This window comes from Protopterus annectens, chromosome 6.part1 (assembly GCF_019279795.1).
Source record: "Protopterus annectens isolate FY-2018-M chromosome 6.part1, PAN1.0, whole genome shotgun sequence".
In the NCBI taxonomy this organism is placed as follows: Eukaryota; Metazoa; Chordata; order Ceratodontiformes; family Protopteridae; genus Protopterus; species Protopterus annectens.
In genome coordinates this window covers 384,934,944-384,957,298 of record NC_056738.1, presented here as the reverse complement: position 1 = coordinate 384,957,298, position 22,355 = coordinate 384,934,944, and the positions used below count along the sequence as shown (strand labels likewise).

Genomic DNA, 22,355 nt, shown 5'->3' with positions numbered 1-22,355 from the left:
CTTACTGAGGTACAATTTCTTAGTGGTGGGTTTGTGGGCGAAGATAAAATGTGAATAACTTCCGGTCTAAGGTGTGATTTCTGACTAAAGTCGGAAGTGGAGGAGCCAAGCTGTCAACTTCAACGTGCGAAGGGACTGGTGTTGTCGTCCCGACTGATGAATTAGCAGATGCGGGTTAGATCCAAAACCCAAGGATCGCCACCGCATGTTTCTTCAGGTAGGGGAACCATACCTGACGAGGCCAGTACGGAGCAATTAGTATCATTGTGGACCCCAATTGAGAAGCTTTCTGAATGACTTTGGGGAGAAGTGGAACCGGAGGAAAAGCATAAAGTAGCCCTGTTGGCCAAGGTTGTGCTAGAGCATCCATAGCTGCCTCCCCCTGATGTGGAGTCAAGGAGAAGAACCTTTTGCACTTTGTGTTTTGTGGTGTTGCAAACAGGTCGCAGCACGGCCCCCATCTTCTGAAAACCTGAGCTGCTACTGTTTCGTTCAGGGACCACTCGTGAGGAGAGAGAATTGTCCTGCTTAATCTGTCTGCCAATATATTGGATTTCCCTGGAATGTGGGTCGCTACCAAGAAGCGGTTGGTAGCTACAGCCCATTCCCACACCCTCATGGCCTCTCTGCAAAGGGGGTAAGATCTGGTGCCTCCTTGTTTGTTTAGATACCAGACCACCGACATGTTGTCGGTGTGGATAGCGATAATGCCTTGAGGAGAAACTTGTGGAGAGCCTGTAGGGACAGAAGTACAGCCCTCATCTCCAACACATTGATGTGGAGAAAGGTTTCGCCTGGAAGCCAGGAACCCTGAACTAACCTGCCCAGACAATGCCCCCCCCCACCCTGTCTGGGAGGCATCCGTCGTCAGGGTGGCCACCGGAGGGGGGATAACAAAAGGTCTTCCCTGATTCAGATTGGACCGGTGGAGCCACCAGCGGAGGTCCCGCTTGCACGCTTCTGTAATCATAATGGGGTGATTGCGGGGAAGATTCTGAAAGGACCATTGAGTCGATAATAGCCACTGAAGAATCCTCATGTGCAATCTTGCCAGAGGAACTAGGAGAACCGTGGCAGACATTGAACCTAAAAGTTGCAGGACCATCCTGGCTGGGGCTTTGGATCTTGAAAGCAGGGCTTGAACTTGACCTTGTAAAGTTAGAATCCTTTCGGTAGGAAGAAAGACGCGCATCAATTTTGAGTCCATCTCTGTTCCTATGAACCTTATGCGCTGAGAGGGCAGCAAGACAGACTTTGACCAATTGAATGTAATTCCCAGGGTAGCACCCAGGGAAAAGGTGGCTTTGAGGTTGTCCATTAGTAGATGCCTGGTGGTGGCAGTCAGGAGCCAGTCGTCCAGGGAAACACTTGGAATCCAAGACTCCTCAGGTGAGCAGTCACTACTGCCAAACACTTGGTGAACACCCTGGGGGCTGTGGTGAGACCAAAGGGCAGTGCACAAAATTGGAAATGACTGTCTCCCAGGCTGAAGCGCAGATACTTCCTGGACGCCCGATGTATCGGTATGTGATAATAGGCGTCCTTCAGATCTATGGAGCACATCCAAACATCCTTCTCCAACAATGGGAGAATGGATTGTAACGTGACCATTCGAATTTGGATTTCGTGGACGGATTGGTTTAGTCTGCTGAGATCCAATATTGGTCTCAGGTCCCCTGTCTTTTGGCACTAAAAGAACCTTGAGTAATTTCGGATCCGATCTGGTCTGTGGGGACCGGTTGGATGACTCCTTTTCTAGCAGCTTTAACGCTTCTGCGGCTGGAATTTCCGTTTGACTGGGGGGGGGGGCCGGGATTTTGTTGCACGGTGGGGGTGAGTGTGTGAAGGGAATGGTGTAACCTCCGGCATAATCCGAAGCACCCATCTGTCCTGAGTGATAGACTCCCAGGCTTTTAGGTGCTTGGCAACGGCACCCGACTGGCTCGAGCAGCACAGCCGGGCAATCCCTCATGAAGTGTGGGAGGCTGAAGAGCCACGAAAGGACTCGCGGTCTCCAGAATTGCGGGGCCCTCTGCCGCCTCTGGGACGGCGTCTCCCAGAAAAATTTCCCGCCCTCTGCCTCTGGAAGGGAATCTTCCTGCTGTTGAGGAAAAAACTTACGTGATTTACGGAACCACATCTTCCCTCCTCCTTTAGCCTTGGGATAAGGCCGAAAGGGAGTGGAATAACGTGCACCTACGGCAGATAAAGTTTTTCCCTCTTGCTCACAGCGGGTAAGAGTGTCTATAACCTTAGGTCCAAACAAAGAGGACCCATCAAAGGGAGCGCCGGCGAAGGAAGACTTGAAGGCCTCCGCAAAATGACACAAACGGAGCCAGGCTTGTCTCCGTAGAGCCACGTCTGTGCCTGCCGCTCTACCCGCCCCTTCGTCGCATATGAAATGAGCCTCATGGACGAGTTAGAAATTGAAGTAAGGATAGCCAACTGAGAGCTAACCGACTGGGCTAGCTGCTCAGGTAGGTTACCCGAGAGGGAATCTGACAGCTCCTTGACCAGATCCCTCTGTAGCCTGGTAAAATGTGCCAAATAATTCAGGGACCTTAAAGTAAAGGCCGCTGAAGTCAGGGTGCGCTTCCGCCGTCCATGCTCCTAGACTCCTTATTAGGAGGATGGACGGACGTTGAAGCCCCTGCCACGCCCTGTTGTGTAGCAGATGCCACCACCATGGCATCTACAGCCACGCCTTTAGTCAGGAACTCCTTCGGTGGGGCAGACAAAAATTTGTTAGGACGAGAAGGTACTGGTTCCACGGTATCTGGATGTTCCCACGCCCGACAAACCAAATCCAGGAGCTCGTCAAGGGCGGAGACACCCAGGAGGCGGAGGGCTGAGCCCCAAAGGCCTTGAGAAGCACTGACTCATCAGCAGAGGGGTTTGGACATCCAGCCGCCTCGTTGTTTGAGGATCTCTAAAATGTCTGCAAATGAGACATCATCCGAGGGCGACTTTGGGGACCCTCCGCATCATCAAGATCAGTGTCCGATGTAAGAGACTCGGGGAGTCCACGTGCTTCCTCTTGCACGATCTCTTCCTTGGGGCTCCTCTGAAGACAACTCCGAAGAACCCTCAGGAGGAGGGAACCCCAGAGGGGTAACCTCAGGCCCGGGCTCCGCTGCCTAAGGACAGGGAACTGCCAAAGACCCAGTCTCCACTCCCAGGAAGGTGCCGGTAAAGCCGGAGAGATGGCCAAATAAGACTTGGCCAAGGCACTCCTCATAGCTCTGAAAGCCGGACCCCAGAATCCTGGGAGTGTCCGTCCCGAGCCATGATAGCAGACGGAAGTCCCGCAGCCGCACCGAGAGGGAGGCTCGGAACCGACAACATAGGTCCCAAACGTCACCCCGGTCCAGCCAAGAAGTCCGTGTGCCAAACTCGGACCCGAAGGCCGGGTTGGAGTAAGGGTCGGAGCCGACCCCAAGACCTCCACTGGCTCCAACAGCACCTGCTCCGACGGAGCCGGGCGGTCGGAGGAGGAATGGCAATGACATGGGCATGGGCTGTCGGCTCCGAAGCCAACTGGGTCGGAGCGAAACAAATTTTGAAAGACTGGGGACTGGAACAGTCTTTGGAGCACCCTGTCTATGTCCGAATCTGACATCCTCGATGACCTAGAGGATACTGAACGGGTTCGAGATGGCCTCTCCAACGGCCCCAAGGGCTAGGGGACCGGCTCCAAGGCGACTCGATGACTATCGGCGCCAAGGAATACCAAACTAGCTTCCATCGGTGCCGAGGAGGACTTAGGCGCCGAGGAGGAAGTGTCTGGCGGACAACCTTCATCGGCTCCGAGACCAGTGGAGCCGGCGGTGACCCGCCTCGATGCCCCAGCCATCGGCTCGAAGCCAGAGGAGTCGAGACTGGTGGCATCGAGGCAGACTGTTCCGCCTCGGCTCCGAAGTCCTTGGAGCGAAGGAGAAGCCTGCCTATGTCTTTTGGCGGTCGGATCCGACGGACTGGTCGGAGCCGACGCCCTTTTCTTTTTAGCAGGAGAAGGAGAGGATGCTAAAGCTTCTTCAAAGGAGGGTTTTATAAGACCTTTTAAAATAAGCTTATTTTTCCTCTCTTGGAGGACCCTCGAGGAAAAAGCGTGACACACGCTGCAGGACTCCTGCAAATGTTTTGCACCCAAACAATAAACACAGAGAGAGTGGTCATCTGTTATAGACATTTTAAAGTTGCACTTGGTGCACTTTTTAAAGCCTGAAGGCCTAGGAACCTGAGACATTCCGGTAAATTATTCAGTGAACTAGCCAAACACAGTACAAACACTGTAACTATGACAGAAAAAGAAATTTTCTCTGCTTTGTCCTTCTTTTTAAAGAAAGAGAAACTATCACCAGTAAAAAGGATCCAGATCCCTAATAGAACAGAAGTCACCTAACAACCAAAAGACCGGAAAGGCCTTTCCACACAAGAGGTACTTCTAGTCAAACAACACTCACAACACAAGAATTTACCAAGTAAATTTCTCCAAACGCACTCAAAACACAAGATAGCTGTTAAAACAGCTTTTAGTTGAAGTATAAAGAAATTCCTGACAGGAAGTTAGTGAAAATAATCACTACTTAGCTCAGCCAGCTCGAGACCACGTCTTCACTTGTTAGCGGCAAACGAGATCTGGGGGACTGGTAGTGGTGCATCCTGGGATATAGTAAGCTCAGCCAATAAGAGACTTCGCTCTTTGGCATAAGCGTGCCGAGTCGGAGCCGAGGGATCGGCTCCGAACCCATCAGTCAGAATGTAGGCGAGATAGGATCACATAACATCTATTAATTACACAACTAAACATGGATGAGGACAATAAAATAGAGCTAATTAAAATGTTTCTGGTTCTTACTCTGCATGGAGAAAGCCTTTTGCTACTGGCTAGACAGAGTTTTGGCAATCACTTAGCCAGGAGGTTCATCTGCAATAGCAAAAAACCCAGGGTGCAGTGGAATAGATTAATCTTACCACCTAAACAGGGACTATTAGGCACCCCAGATTTGAAATAATACTTTGTATCTAGAGAAAAGTGGACTAACACATCTGCAGCAAGGTAATAAGCAAAGTGTCCTTAAAACAAGGGAAAAATTCAACCACTGAAATATCCACAGAGAAGCAGCCTCAGTCCAGCACAGCACACAACCCATGTTTATTAATATTATGAGCACTTTTGTTTGGTACAATACCAAACTTCTTCAGAAAAACACATGCAACACAAAACGTTCAAATGATCACATGATGAATTTTAAAGTATAACAATCACCTGATCCAATTCCAACACAAGTCATGTGGTTTGCCCTACAAATTACTTAGACATACATATTTTATATGCTATAAAGCTTAATTCATTGTTACTTAAAACTATGTTAATAAAAAAATTTACATATATTTTAAAACCATATTCAAACATAAAACCATTAAAAATTAAAAAAATATTTTAATAGTTATTTGTTAGCATCCCTGCCTTACCTATCTTTTCAAGCTCCTTAACTTTAGTATGGAAGTAATTGAACAAACATCATTTAACCCAGGTAATACATATGAATGGCAACGTAGTTGCCAAACTAATTCACATGCTTTTAATTTTAAAGATGCAGGTCCCCCCTCTCTTCTTTTTGGATTTGGTCAATAATCCTGAACTTAAACCAGTGTGTCCTGGATGTTATTTACATAGTTTGCTAAAGAATTTTCTAACTTTTCTTTCTTTATAGTATAGAGATGTTCATAAAGTCTCTCTCTCAGCTTCCTATCTGTCTTCCCTATGTGGAAACTGGGACAATGTTGGCATAAAGCTATATAAACAACTCCACTAGAATTACAATTATGTTTATGTCTTGCCTCATACTTTCTATTTCTGATGGTGAAGGAACTTCCTATGTCAATGTACTTGCAATGAGGGCAAGATTCGCATTTGAACGTGCCTTTAATTTTACTATTAGGTAAATCCTGAAAATTTAAAATAATTAAAAATTCAACCACAACAGATGGACTGTGCATCTGAAAACAAATGAGAGGTAAATGACAAGAACTACATAACAGCACAACACTTACCAATGAAGACATACAATTTAGGAAACAAATTAAGAGTATAGTGGAGGGTACTACACATAGGACAGTATTCACCATGTCAACAGATGTCAATGACATTCAACGTCATACATGTATGGAGTGAGAGGGGTATAAATCTGACATTTTGAGAACAGATAGTGAAAAAAATGAAATGGAATGAGGCAAAGAGTTTATTCAGTATAAGAGAGAGAGGCTTCCATATTCTGGGTCCATTTCTGGAAATAAAGCAGAAGTTTAAGTACGAAGAGTCAGAAAATGACAAAATGCAGTTGGCAGAACTCCTGATAGAGACAAGGACAGACTGTGCCACAAAGCAAAATTTGCTAAGTGGACTTTTATAAGGGTCTTATAAAGATGAAGACAGAAACAGGAAACATATAAATGGGAAGAATGGAGTGACAAATTAGGAGTACGATACATGCCCGATTAATGGAAGGAGGTTTGTTTGGGTCTAATATATGCCACAAAGTCAAGAAGGTTCTGAATCTTTGCTTGTAAATCCTTAAAGTGTTTCTACGCAAGTAATAGGCTAAGCAGAATTTTTCCAGGCCAAGATGACAAATGCTGGAGGGGTTTTGAAAATGTAAAGGTACATAGAAGCATATATTTTGGGGGTACTCCAGTTTGATCATTTTCATGGTAGAATTACAAGTAATGTATGAAGAGATCATACTAAGCAAAAGATTTTATTCAATTAGGCAGGTGCAAGGATTTAAAACTGCCGGGACATACAAGAGCCTTGAACACTTTTTTTTTTTTTTTGCGACTAGCAAAACTAAAGTCATCACCAGGAAATGGACAGTTACTATACAACCCAAATTCAAGGAGATGAAAGCAATAATAAAGGAATTAAAAGGGGGGGGGGAATTACGTCAGTAGAAAGGGAGGAATATTTATAAGAAAGAAATGGAATCTTTGGGAGTCATATATTATGAGGGACGGATATAGTGCAAACACAAGTTAATAACAGCCTGCATTTAAATTGGAACCTGTGCACTGAGAGAGAGCCTTACAAGACTATCTGCAAATATATAGAGCTGAGTATATTTTTCTGTATTGTTCTGTATTAGAGCTAAATTGTTGCTCAGATATCCGTTGTCTTACTGTTCTGCAAATATACAGAGATCAGTATAGATTTTTCTGGTTTTATAATCTGCACTGTGATTCCTCACATCTCTGTTGAAACTGTCTTCCCCACCCACACCCCTCATTTTCTGCCTTGTCTTCAGCCGATATAATCATTTTTTATAGCTTGTGTGTTGCTTAACTCCAGGTTCCCTTAATTTTGACCTGTTAATAACAACAGCCTGCATTTAAATTGGAATCTGTGCACTGAGAGAGAGCCTTACAAGACTATCTGCAAATATATAGAGCCGAGTAGATTTTTCTGTATTACAGAGCTAAATTGTTGCTTGGATATCTGTTGTCTTACTGTTCTGCAAATATACAGAGATCAGTATATATTTTTCTGGTTTTATAATTTGCACTGCGATTCCTCACATCTCTGTTGAAACTACCCCCCCTCATTTTCTGCCTTGTCTTCAGCTAATATAACCGGTTTTTGTAGCTTGTGTGTTGCTTAACTCCAGGTTCCCTTAATTTTGACCTGTTAATAACAGCCTGCATTTAAATTGGAACCTGTGCACTGGGAGAAAGCCTTACAAGACTATCTGCAAATGTATAGAGCGGAGTATATTATTCTGTATTATAGAGCTAAATTGTTGCTTAGATATCTGTTGTCTTACTGTTCTGCAAATATACAGAGATCAGTATATATTTTTCTGGTTTTATAATTTGCACTGTGATTCCTCACATCTCTGATGAAACCATCTCCCCCCCCCTCCCTGTTCTTGGTTGTAGTTTAAATTTGGTAGCTTTTGCAGTGCCCGCCCCACTGTAGATTCGATCTAGGACACTCCCCCAGTCCCATCTCTTTACCGCATTCTACCTAATAAACCCTTTCTGCAGTTGCTTTTAGTCCTTTTTAATTTAATTACATTTTTTCAAAGTGTGTGGGCTAATATTGCTACATACTCAAGTGTGCCAGCTTGCACTGCATGTGAATTGTTTTTTCTACTGTTTTTGCTACTTTTCTGAAAAAAAAAAAAAAAATTGTAAGCCTGTTTCCTACCTTTCCTGTAATTAGTGTTCCAGATACAGATTTGCTGTATCCAGGACTGTCTGTAAGCTTCTGAGCCCCCCAAGCCTTTCTGTGTTGGGAGGGAAGCCTTCTAGCTTATCAGTGGGAGTGGTAAGCATTAGGTAACCTGTCTACCACATAAGGAGTGGTTCTGGCCCAGAATTTGTAGTTATTGGCCGTTTGGGCGGTCTTCCATCTCTCTCAACTTTCTGATTTGAAGGCCTGCATTTGCACTTCCTGTCCTGTAACTCCTGGGCCCATCTCATTTGCTCACTCGAAAAAAAAATTTTTTTTTTATCTGCTTTTACTGTATTTGTGTTTCTTCCTACTTTATTTTGCTTTTGCGTCATCTTAATAGTACTCAACTGTATTTATTACCGCTTGATGTAACTCATTCTAAGCCTTTTAGTTTAAGCACTTGGGCTTCAAACCAGTTGTTTTACATTAAGAAGGTTTGTAGTCTGCACTGTAGTGGCAGAACAGGTAGCTTACATCCTTCTAAGTTGGGAACTGCTGATTGAGGGCTCAGTGTCTGTTATTCTAAAAGTGTATTAATTCTGGTTTAAGCACTTGGGCTTCAGGCCTGTCATTTTACATTAAGAGGGTTCGTGGTCTGCGCTCTTGTGGGAGGAGAGGCTGGACTCTGCCCTTCTGAGATGGGAATTTCTGGTTAAAGGCTTATAGTGCCTGCATATTTGAACTGCTTCTTACTGAAATTGACACACCTTGTTTGCTGTAGCATAGACTAGATCCAAACCTGCTGAATCTAGCTTTGTTTGTATGCTTGTTGTTTGTTTGCTTGTTATTTCCCTGAAACGCCAATTCCACCTAAAACGCGGCTTTTCAGCGCTTCTGTGGATCCCTAGTGATATCTGCATTGCTTACTGTACTTATTTTCCTTGTTTCACTTAAAAGAAAGTTACTGTTTGTCGTTTTTGCATTAAAGTTACCTGGCACTTGCTCACTAAAGCAATTATACAAGTCAGCACTAAAATATTAAAAGCACGACACCCTCACAAACTCCCCTTGAGTATTGTTCCCCATTGGCCCTTTTTTTCAATTATAAAGGATTCCCAATACTATTCTAGCATGTCCAAAGGTCAGTTGTCAATCTCCTCTCCGGTCCAGCTGGTGAATCTGGGAATCTTGAGGCAATGTTACAACTGCCTCATGTACACAGACAACCCTCTCCTCCTCCCAACAAATTCCAACACATGTGAGAGATGCAACCATATAGCCAAACTGGAGGCTAAGCTCTCTCAACTCAGTACTGGCGTAACCAGTCAGGAGGAGAAGGAAACCACACTCACAACAATTCCAGTCTCACATAGACCTACCACGACAGCAAACCAAACACATAAACACACAAAAACATACTAGGAGGCTCTAAATAAAAATCTGTCTAAGCAGCAGAGACCTCCAAAGCAGACACCCAAGCAACCGGTACCCCAAAACAAAACACGTGCAACACATAGCTCACAAAGCCAGAGTGCCGAATAGTCACAGCCCTTAAGGCTAAACAACACACCTGATACACTTGTAATAGGCGACTCTATAGTCAGACACACTGACGTCCCGCTCACCAGGCTGAACAAGGAGAAGGTCACGGTGAGCTGCCTGTCGGGCGCTAGGATCCGCCACATAACACAAGCACTCAGGTCACTCCAAGGCAAGTACAAATATGACTCGGTCATTGTCCATGCTGGTGTGAATGACCTGAGACGTACCTCCCTGGACTACATGAAAAGAGACAGAGGAGCTCTCTGAGCATGTAGCCCAGGCCGGTATGACCCTGACCTTGAGTAGCATCTTACCCTCACTAAGAATGATGCCACAATATGAAGACAAGATGATCAATTTCAACAACTGGCTTAAGTATTGGTGTCATTCAAAGGGGATCCAATGCCTGTCAGCCTGGGATGACATGCTCGACAAGCCACGATGCTTCGCTAGGGATGGCTTGCACCTGTCACCCCTGGGCTTTTGGATATTGGCAAAGGTTCTTGCTTCCTCCATAGTGCCTTTTTTAGGCAAGGCTCAAAAGACAAACCCACCTCCATAGGTATCACAAGGGATAAGAAACTAAGAGTAATGCTACTCAACGCCAGAAGTCTAAACCTCAAGATGCATGCACTTGAAACTCTCCTTAGCATGGAGAACATAGATATCTGTGCAGTAACAGAAACCTGGTTCAAGGCTCCTGAGAGCACCCCAGCACTACCAGGTTATACCTCATACCATGCTTTTCGGCCCCAAACTTGGACCGAACCACAAAAGGAGGGGGAGTATCAATATTCATCAAAGATACCCACACCTCCAGGTTGGTGGCACAGCACGAAGCATCAGAGACTATCCATGTGCAACTAACAGTGGGTAAAACTGTCTTCCAGTTTATAGCCTGCTACAGACCACCCTCCCAAACCCAGGAACCCCACTCGGCCTTCCTGAGAACACTGGAAAATATGAAGGTCTCTCCAAACACCATTATATTGGGCGACTTCAACTACCCAAACATAGACTGGGAGCATTACTCTAGCTCCAACACCCTGGCCCAATGTTCCTAGAATTTATAAACTCAAATGCTATGGAACTTAACTTGTTACCACAAGAGGGGAAAACATACTGGACCTGATCATCACCAACATGGGGACTCTATGCTCCAGACCAGAAGTCTATCCCTCACTGGTAGGATCAGACCATAAACTAATCTCACTGGATATTCACATCCCGACCCCACCCCCTGCCCAGAAAACCACAGTGAAAAACTTCTCTAAAGCAAATTTCACACTCCTCAAAACCGTGGTGGAATCCTTCAAAGCCCCCGAGCCTGTGGAAAATAAGGCCCAGACCGCAGAATCCTTTATAAACGCATTCTATGAACACCTTCAGGAATGCATGGATCATGCAATCCCAAATAAAACCAAGAACCAATCCTCCAAAGGCAGACGTCCTGTCTGGTGGACCCCAGCCATAAACAAACTATACAATAGAAGGAGGAAGCTACTACATGATAGAGCAAAATCCCAAAAAGGGAAGGCATCTCTGATCAGTATTAGCAAAAAACTACGGGCAAACATAAAATCGTCTAAGGCCAGCTTCGAGAGAAAAATTGCACAGGACACTAAGGATAACCACAAGGCTTTCTTTAGTTATGTAATTCCCAGATATTCTCAGAATTATTCCAAAATGACAAAAAATTAATCGAACCCACAGACATTGCCAACATCCTAGCTGACAGGTTCAGCGCAAACTCCACCCCCTCTCCCCACCAAAAGGGCAAATATCTATCCCAGCAGAGTGCTGCCCCCCCTGACATCCCAGATGCTCAGGTAAGAGCTGCCCTCTCCAAAGCAAAGAACACAGCATCAATGGGACCAGACGGTGTCCCGGGCTGCGTCCTACATGAACTCCAAGAAGAGCTAAACCCAAAGATAAAACTACTGTTCAATCTCAGCCTTACTACAGGATATGTATCCAAAGAGTGGCGTACAGCAACAGTGGTCCCTCTCCACAAAGGTGGTGCCTCAATGAATCCTGGAAACTATCGCCCCATAAGCCTGACTAGCTTGGTCTGCAAAGCTATGGAAAGGATCATCATGGACCTCATAAATAAAGATATTGGGGACCTACAGACACTGGATCCTACCCAGTTCGGCTTTGTTAAGGGCAGATCCTGCCTCTTAAACCTGGTCGATTTCTTTGAAACAGTCACCAAGGCCACTGACGAGGGGAAGGTGGTCCACATAGCCTACCTGGACCTCGCAAAAGCCTTCGATACAATACCCCACTTGGCATTATAGATAAGCTCACCAGCTTAAAAATAAACCCCTATGTCACTAGATGGATTGCAAACTGGCTCAAGGACAGAACCCACATGGTTAGAATTGCTGGAGCCATGTCAGACTCCAAACCAGTTACAAGTGGCGTCCCACAAGGCTCAGTCCTGGGACCTCTCTTGTTCGGTATACATTTCTCGGAGGTACAGGCCAACACGGAAGGACTGTGGCTGACCAAGTTCGCAGATGACTGCAAACTGGGCGCCATAATCGACTCTCCAGCTGACACAAGCATCCTCCAATAGGGCCTCATAGAAACAGACAACTGGTGCCAGAGCCATGGCCTCAAGCTAAATGCCAAAAAGTGTATAGTCATCCCCTTTGGCAAAAACAAAGTGCCCACAAATTACCACATAGGTGGTAATCCATTAAGTACAGAAGTAATTAGGGACCTGGGGACCCAAGTTGATAGCAATCTCTCATTTGACAACAACGTGGCCAAAGTGGTTAGAAAAACATTTTATATAGCCCACCTAATCATGAAGGGATTCACATCTAGATCAAAGGAGGTCATCGTGCCTCTTTACTCATCCCTCATCAGGCCCATAATTGAGTACAATGCCCCTTTTGGGATGTACCTTACCAGACACCTGCAGCAACTGGAAAGACCCCAAAAGTACCTCACCAAGAGGATCAAAGGGCTCAAACAGATGCCATATGCTGCCCGGTTAAAGAAACTCCAGCTCTACGCAGTGGCATACCGCCTGCTCAGAGGCGATCTGTGCCTGATGTATAAAGCCATGTCCAACCCGGAATTAATGGACATGCTGCACCTCAGAAAATCCAAATCCCATCGAACTACGCGCTCGAGAGACTTGAACCTCAGCACTGAAATAAATAGGACATGCTGGAGGGACAGATTCATAACCCAGAGGCTCCCTTCACTCTGGAATAAAATCCCAGTCCAGGTTAGGCAGAGTCCCTCATTGACTCTCTTCAAGAGGAATCTTGATAAGTGGATGGGAGATCATAGGTTTACCCCAGGTATCACTTCTGTGTCACTGTTAGACAGAGGCACAGTATACTAACCTCGAAAAAGGGCATAGCAAAATAAGTTTAAAATGGGTGGCAAAAGCCAAACACACTCTGGCTAAGCTTATAAATGCCCTAGGGCAGATAGCCTAGTATGAACCTATGAACCTAATGCAGGAGGCTGAAAGTGAAACACAGTAAAGTCAAGAGAGAAAAAAAGCATGATGAAAATGACATTACTACCCCGAATATGAAAAGAGGAGGAAAACAGCTAACAATTTCAGTGGGAGAAGAGGATTCACATGGTCTGGGCCTACATACACATTGTTAGAAAATACAGGGATGCAAGATAATGGGTTTAGTTATCATACACCAATATGAACAACAGTGATCAGAACTGTTAGAATGGGAAATGGGAGGAGAAACTAGGTGCACATTAATGGATGTGAAGACAGAACAAGTAGAGAGCGGACTGCATCTAGGCTGGCACCAAACGTTAACTAGGGCTTAGGTTTATGCAACAGGTGTCCAATATCAACAGGGGACAGAAGGAATGGAGGCATATTTAATTTATTTATAGCTTTTGTTTACCAGGAAAGTCTGACTGGGTACAAGTCCCATTTTCAGCAGAGGCCCAGGAAGAAATGCTCCATTTTACAGAACAAGAAGGCAGTAAACAATATTTACACAATAAATGTAAATGCAAACATGAACTAATTATATGTGTGTGTGTGTGTGTGTGTGTGTGTGTGTGTATATATATATATATATATATATATATATATATATATATATATATATATATATATATATATATATATATATATATATATATATATATATATATATATGTGTGTGTGTGTGTGTATGGAATGAAAGTTCAATAGTCCGAATCCACAATCACACTAATGAATAAAGTGTGTTAACATAAAAAAAAAAACATTACATTTATGTTTTTGCAGGGGGGGGGGGCAAGCCCCTCAGCACCCCCCTACTTAAATATTCTCACTCCGAGGTCGCACTACAGTAGGGAAAAGGGAATTTTCCCTTATCCCCACTGTAGTGGGGATATCCGCAACAGGCATACTTTCGTGAAAGTGCTTCTTTGGTGAAAAGCACTTTCGCCCAAGTATGCCTGACCGAATCTGTTTTGGTGATGTTGCTGTTTGGGGATCTGTACGGATCCCGTGTGTGTGTGTGTGTGTGTGTATGTATGTATGTATAAATAAAACTGCACAAAAATAAATGCAAGACAAAGTTATCAGCCATCAGACGGAACAAAAAGTGCATCCTGTATGAGAACTGCACTAAAGTTGTATGACCATTATGTTTAAAAACAAAGGTTTCTGTCAAAAAAGGAGACAATGCAGTCAGAAAGGAGGGAGAGAAAGGCAAAAAGCTTAGCAATACCAGGTCATAACTTTACTTTTATATAGTGCTAGGTGACATTTTTTTGAGAAAACAAATGATTACTGAGTCAGAATGGTTTCAGTACAATCATTTAAGAATACAGACTCCAATAAATATACATGTTAAGAGAACAGCTATATATATATATATATATATATATATATATATATATATATATTATACTGTGTAATATTGCATCATTATAGGTGGCTTGGACTCTACTTAATTTCTACAAGTCTTTTGGATTTCTAATACCATGATGGGAATGGAACCCATTCCTAAGTCAAAGTATAACTAAAGTTAGCTCTTTTTTCAGTCTTTGAGGTTAGCCAAAAATGCTCTTTGCAGCACCTGTAAATGTGCACAGAACTGACAACTCCTGCAATTTATACAGAGTTATATGTATCAGTAACATACCTTAATATGACTGTAAATTCATTATGAGACACACACTTCTTGCTGCTACTGGAACTGTACTGGTATCCTTCTTCCACACTGCCCTCCTTTCTGCCTGCAAATCCTCGTATTTTATGACTGTGTCCCTCTCTACATAAAACACTAATCACTGGGTTTAGCAACTTCAATGATCAATGCTACTTTTATCTGCTCTTTCATGGACTGCTACATTTGGTTTTCTCACAGCTATTTTTTTTAATTGTTGGTAATGGGTGACCCCATGTGATATAAGCTTCATCATTCTCTATAATGCTTTGTGACTCATGTCACCAATACATCTCAGCTACTTCAATATTGTAATGTTTACACAATCCCCAATGCAACAGTCTTGCCACATTATTATGCCTTTCAGTATACAGACCCTCTGCCATTCATGTATCACACCCAGCAACAAGTTGTAGGATTGCTTCCAGTTCTGTTTTACTGCACTTGCATTTGTTTGTTTCTCCCACATGTTCTACAAAGATTTTGGTTTACAATGTCCATAGGCCACTATCCTGGGTCACCAATATTACCTTTCACCTTTTGTTTTAAATTCACCTCTCCTGCATCAGATCCTGATTGATGAGAGGTCATTCATGAAGTTTTCTGTACTTGCAACTATATTTATGTCTCTTTCACATTTCTTGCCTTTTATTTACTTATTTGTTTACCGAGTTAGTCCAACTGGACACAAGTTGACCGTTTTCAGCAGATGTCTGGGGAGAAAAGCTCCACATACTAGTAAAAATTTATAAAAAAAAAAAAAAAAAAAAATGATATAAATATAGCTATTTTGTACAAAGAGTATAGAGAACGTATAAAAGAAGGAAAATCAAAGTTTTACAAATGATGCCGCATACAGTGGTTAGAATATTGAGAAACAAAGAGGAGCTTTTTTTCCCCGGGCTTCCATTGAAAAGGGACACATATCCATTTTGGACCTTCCCAGTTAACAATGCAAACTAAAATAAATAAGTAAATAAATTAATTAATTAAAATAAATAAGTAAACAAGATATTATAGAACAAATATACAATTGCTTGATCATCTGATCCTTCTCCTTATAGTCTTTTTGATTTTTGGCATGTTCAGTTGCTACCTAACTTTTTGTCTACTTCTGATTTGATTTCCATTCCCACTTGATATCGATATGCTTCTACTAAAGTAAGCAGGGAAGTCATCTTAGAGTTGTTCTCTTCATATTTTAAAACTTTCACCGGCGAGTTCAGTAGATATGTATGCAGTCCTACAATTGCAGATCTACATATGTAATCAGTTTCAAGGATGATCATACCTCCCCTTCAGAATGAGTAATATATAATCTTGGTATACATTGATTTTTATATATCATTTGATAAGCATGAAGCATTTTTCATGTTTTCCTGTTCAACTGATCCAATACCTTTTGGGGCCAGTCAATCACCCCAAAACTGTAAGCTAGAACAGGAAGAGCAAATTAGTTTATAGTTGGACTTTGTTCCTAGATGTCAGGCTATTTTCAGTATTATTTTAATCTTCTAAAATTTTTTTTCCTGACTATTCTTCATCAACTCCTAAATATTTATACACACTTTTCTGCTCAAGTTCCATTATGTCACATTCCTGTCCCAGACGGACATCATCTTGGTGATGCAGCTTTCCTGCTTTAAATGTTGCTTTTACACATTTATCAAGACCAAATGGCATTCTTATAACACCTGAGAAAGTTTTGACCACTTTCAGTTGTGCCTTCAGCTCCTCGTCTGATAAGCTATACATTTTTAAATAATCCACAAAAAGAAAAAGTTGTTTTCTGGGAGCCAAACTATAACCATGACCTAATCTGTTAAGTAGACAGCTCAATGGGTTGAGGGCAAGACAAAAGAGCAATGGTGACACAAGGGTCACCCTGAAATATCTCCCTTTGAATTTATTCTTAACCTTTTTTACAATTCTGTTTAGCAACAAATTAAACTTTGCTCCAAGTGACTTTCTTTTGTTGCCATGATTTTTTGTCTAAATGACTAGTAAACTCTGTCGGCATCAGTTCTAGTATATAGTTTACACATAGTCGGATGGCAAGTTATTGGTCTACAGATTTTAGGACAGCTTGAAGCTTTGGGAAGCACATATAAATAGTTCTTACTCAGGGCTAAATCTTGGTGTAAAGATGTTAATACTTTTAGCCAGAAGTTAGGTACTGCATCTGGGCCTGGGGTTTTCTAGTTAGGAACTTTTCTTAATTTTGTTTTAATTTTTTTGGCCATTAATCCAGCTCATTTCATATCCTATACATTTGAACTTCTTACTGTTTCTTTTACTTCGTCTATCCATTCAGCATCTTTATCATGTTCCACGTGATCTTCATAGATATGTCTCCAAAATGTTCTAATTCTTTCATTTGTGGTGTTTCTATTCCTTTTGCTTTGTTTCCCCAATTCTCTTTAAAACTTTTTTGGGTCATCAATGAATTGCTTATTTTGTACTTTTTCTTTATATTAACTGCATAAACTGATTCTGCCTGTGTAGATATCTTTAGTTTATTATTTGCAATAGTGTATGACAGATCCTGGTCTGTTCTGATACTGCGCACTGCTTTCATCACGTACATCTTTCCAAGTATTTTTGTTGATCAATTCTCTCTTCTATACTTGAGCAGTGACCTCTCTTAACTGCTTTACAGTTCTCTATTTGATGCTTCCATGATGGTATTTGATTTCTTCCCTTACTGCCCTGTGTTTTTGTGGTAAGACTTTATCTGATATTAATTTAGCTGCACAGTAATATACCGCGGTTACTTCTATCACATGAATTTATGTTAATAATATTGATTACTGTCTTTATTTACTTTAACAGAATATCATTTTGGGTCTTATTGATTTTCTGTAATCAATTTCATCACTCTATTAAATCAAGAAACTCTTTCTTTAAATAATTTTCTTCTAAACTGAGAGCACATTCTTTGTTCTCAGTTTGCTGTAGGCATTCTACAGGAAGTTCCAGAACATCTTCCTCTGACATATTATATTCAGCTACATCCTGTGTCATCCACTGGTCTTTCATATGGGAACACACTAGCTCATCAGTCCACAACACTAACTGCGTCAGAGTTGCCTCCGTTTCTTGCTCCTTCCCTTGCTATGCAACTTTAACTGAACTTTTTTGATTGGTTTCCTTCTGAAGGCTCCAGAGTATCTTCATATGGCAACTAATCAGATGCTTCCTGTTCCACCTGCTTCTCCTTAATTTGGGGACTCATTTCATCGTGCTTTAAAGTTGAATTTTCAACACTAAATCTTTCATTTCGCGGGTAATCCATCTTCAGTTTCTATTTCTTTAACTCCTACATTACCAATCCTCTTTTCTACTTCTCCCTTTCTTTTATCATGTTTCATATTGTGAAAGTTTCTATATCAGAAAACCTTTGCCTGTATTTCTCTTTATATATTTTCAGTGCTGCTTTTTTGTACCGATTAGTTTTGCTTTCTTCTTCGCATAAACATTACATCATATTAAACCTTTTTCTTTCCCATGTTCACATTACTTCAGATATCTCCTGCTCCACCTATTTCTACTTATTTTGGGGGCTCGCTGTTCCATCATGCTGTGATATAATCTGTGTTAGACTTTCTACACTAAACCCTTCACTTCACATGCATTTCATAACTTCAGCTTCTACTTGTTTAACATTTACTTTAGTACTTCACCAATCTTTTGTCCTATTTTTTGCATTGTCAAATTTTTTCCATGATGCCTTTGCCTGCACTTCTCTTTAAATTTCTTTGGAGCCGCTTTTTTGTATTGATTAGTTTGGCTTTCTCCATTGCATAAATATTGCACCATATCAGGCTCTCTCTTTTTCCCCATACTCGCTTTTCTTTTTCATACTTTTCAAAACATCTCTTTTGTTCTTTATACTTTTTCACTTAGTCGCTTCTTTTAACAAATGGCCCAAGATTCTTGCTCTATATGTTTTTTATGGGTATGTTGCATTAATGAACACAAATTTGCATTTGAAGCTTTTGACAGTATTTCTTGTGCTAGCATTTTTTTCCACTAAGCTCGCTCTTAATCTTTCTGAATATCTTTTATCTCAAAATTCTTGCATAATAGTAACAACACATAATTTCTTCTTGATGTGCAATTTCTTTTTATTACCCAGACTAGTTTCCCTTGACCCTCCCCAACTAACCACTATTAATTTATTTGCACTCCCCCTCTACTTTCTATGCTCATTACCATTAATCTTTGATGCATGCCATATCTGTTACACATTTAACATTATCTACTACTGGAATTTTCTTTCCTATACAGACCCATGTATCCATCCCCAAGACATGTCCTACCTGTTTCTTACACTACATGCAAACACACAACCTGATAAATCTAAAACCTACATATGCTGCACATACAGTTTAAGGGGTAAGCTATCTGCATACGGAATTGAATTGCTATTCAAAGTATGCTCTCAACAGTTCCAACATATGGCGCTGTAACAAGTATGAACTTAGCTTTAACGTCTAACTATCACTGTGACAATTTGCTAAACTGTTTTTTGCAGTTCCTGGATCACTTTTAAATAGGCCCTTGGCACAGTGGTACTTACCCTGTAAATAAAATACAAAAACAGGTAATCAATTGCACAAGTGTAAGCCAGCAAATATACTGGTTGACCTTAAGCTACCCTTAACTTCCAAACATTAATCTCCTTGACCATCATTATCGTGACTTGGAGAGAGAGCAGACTTCTAAACTTTAGATGGGCAACTTGCTTCAACCAGTGTTGCGCAACTACCAGCCGACAGTAGCTCCACTTGTCCAAAAATCACAACAAAAGCAAATAAGGTATGAATGTCACTCCCACCATTATGATCAACTAAAGTGTGGAAAGTATGTGTCTGATGGTGGCAACCGTTCAGTTTGTGACTGGCCACAGCACTAGAAAGAGCAACACCAAATATCAAATTACAGTCACCAGGAACAGACAGACAGACACACCTGTCCTACAGATTATTAAACAAATCCAATTTTCTAACCACCACTTCCTCACATAAGTAAATTCAGTCTATAAAAGTGTGCCATACTAAATATCAGCCAAAGGCAGTTCATATACACAATATTTAGCAATTCATCTACTACCAGAACATACAATGATGGGCATGTTAGCTATCATTGAAGAATTATGCAAAATAATATAAGCTTCTTAAAAAAGACAAGGTAGTTTATGGAACACTGTTGTCCAGGTGTGGGTTTGAGAAGCCCTACAGGTGAAGAATAAACAACTTGGGTTAAATGGTCCTTACTTGTTAAGGAGTTCCATACTTTTGTGTCCATGGTATTATAAACACAGCTTGTTTTAAAGCAATGCAAGTGGAGAAATTCTCAGAAAATCCAAAAGAACACACAAAAAAAATTCCACACCTTGTTAAAAAAGTAGAGACTATGCAGTTTTTTTTTTGTTGTAGCAAGATACCAGAAATTGCATTTTTTAAACACAATTTTCACACACAAACAAAAAAAAATCATTAAAAGTACCTGGTCCTCTGTGCCGCTTCTCCATCCAGATGTAACAATCACTCTGAGCTACTCCAGTCTGAGAATCAAGGAACGGTAAACGTACACTTCTCTCAGCACACAGACGGGCATTATAATTATGGCATTTCTCCATTGCATCCCTGTAGTACTGTTCCCCTAGGCTGTGAAATAAAGCATTACAAATAAAATGCATCTCCTTTTAAAATACACCTTGTCCTTACATGGTTTACCCTAGAAAAAAGTCTCACAGTTACTGATTATATTAAAAAAAAAATAATAAAATAAAAAAATAAAAAACTGTTTTTTTTTTTTAATTACCTTTGCCCGATAAGTGTTCCATTACCACTTTTAATACTATTTAGAGCAGACAAAATGACGTACCAAGAAATATAATCTTATCATAGTCAGTTTAAATAAGTAACAAAGGGACAAACAGGAAGCAAGTAACAAAAAAAAAATTAACACTGCTGGTGCAGTCAAAGTAGGATATTCAGTCTAAGGTACCAAATGAATACACCATACTACAGAAAGGTAAAACAATTTTATACTAAGTACTTGTACCTAAAAGCCTAGCATGACAAATGGAACTGAAAACACAAGCCCTTTAGGTAGCATGGAGATCACCTCAGCTCAAAACTCTCCCTTCCCCCGAAAGCTCTATCCCCTATGAACAAGACGCAAGCAATGCACAAATCCGATTATGGTGTAGTCACTGTCAACTCCACAGCATACAGGCACAGAGCTCTGAATATGCACCACACAATCTAAGCTTGATTACCAGCCCTGGAGATGGAAAAGCTGACTGGAGATAGAAGAATAAAGTGACTGAGCCCAATTACTTCACAGTAATAGGATTATAATGTCATATTCTAGAGGGATGTTTATCAATTTTCTGTTGGTAATATTGTAATTTTGTAGTGAGAGCTTTGTATTATACAGTTAAAACGTACCAGATCAGTCGATGCCTGGGTTAACAATGACTGCTACCAGTACTGTTAGCCAACAGGGTGCTGGTGGAAATTGGGCTACTGTTGGCCAAAGGAGAAGAAGAGGAGGAAGGCATGCACGGAAGCAGAAAGAGAGAAGGAAGGTTAGGAGTGTAGTAGTGAGGGTAGGAACTTTGAATATTGTCAGTATGACTGATAAAGGGAGACAGCTAGCTGATATGATGAGAAGGAAGATTGATATATGTTGTGTGCAAGAAACCAGATGGAAGGGGAGTAAGGCCAGGTGTATAGGTGGTGAGTTCATATTGTTCTATCATGGTGTGAATGGGAGGAGAAATGGGGTAGGGGTTATCCTGAAGGAACAGTATGCCAAGAATGTTTTGGAGGTGAAAAGAGAGTGTCGGATAGAGTAATGATTATGAAGTTGGAAATTGATGGTGTAATGATGAATGTTGTTAGTGCATACGCTCTGCAATTTGGGTGTGCAATGGATGAGAAAGAAAAATTTTGGAGTGAGTTGGATGAAGTGGTGGTGAGTGTACCCAAGGGTGAGAGACTGATGATTGGAGCAGATTTCAATGGGCATGTTGGTGAAGGGAACAGAGAGGATGAGGAAGTGATGGGCAGGTATGGTGTTAAGCAGAGGAATGCAGAAGGTCAGATGGCAGTGGATTTTGCGAAAAGGATGGACATGGCTGTGGTGAATACATATTTTAAGAAAAGGGAGGAGCACAGGGTGACAAGAGTGGAGGAAGATAAACACAGGTGGATTATATCTTATGCAGCAGGGCCAGTCTGAAGGAGATTGGAGACTGTAAAGTGGTGACAGGAGAAAGTGTAGTTGGCAGCATAGAATGGTGGTCTGTAGGATGACGTTGGTGATCAAGAAGAGGAGGAGGACAAGTGTGAGAGCAGTGCCAAGGATCAAATGGTGGAAGTTGAAAAAGGGTGATTGTGAGGTCGAGTTCAGGGAACAGTTAAAACAGGCACTGGGGCGCAATGAAGAGTTACCAAACAGCTGGG

General features: G+C 41.8%; 1 protein-coding gene across 4 annotated transcripts in view; it reads right to left on the bottom strand.

Moving 5' to 3' along the window:
- Positions 1–22,355, bottom strand: part of DPF2 (double PHD fingers 2) — a 779,856-nt gene that overhangs the window by 714,583 nt on the left and 42,918 nt on the right. For all 4 annotated transcript variants that reach the window (XM_044075795.1, XM_044075796.1, XM_044075797.1 and 1 more), the window contains exon 2: positions 20,386–20,546. In XM_044075795.1, coding sequence (XP_043931730.1) covers positions 20,386–20,546 — 161 coding nt within the window. The remainder of the gene's footprint in view (positions 1–20,385; positions 20,547–22,355) is intronic.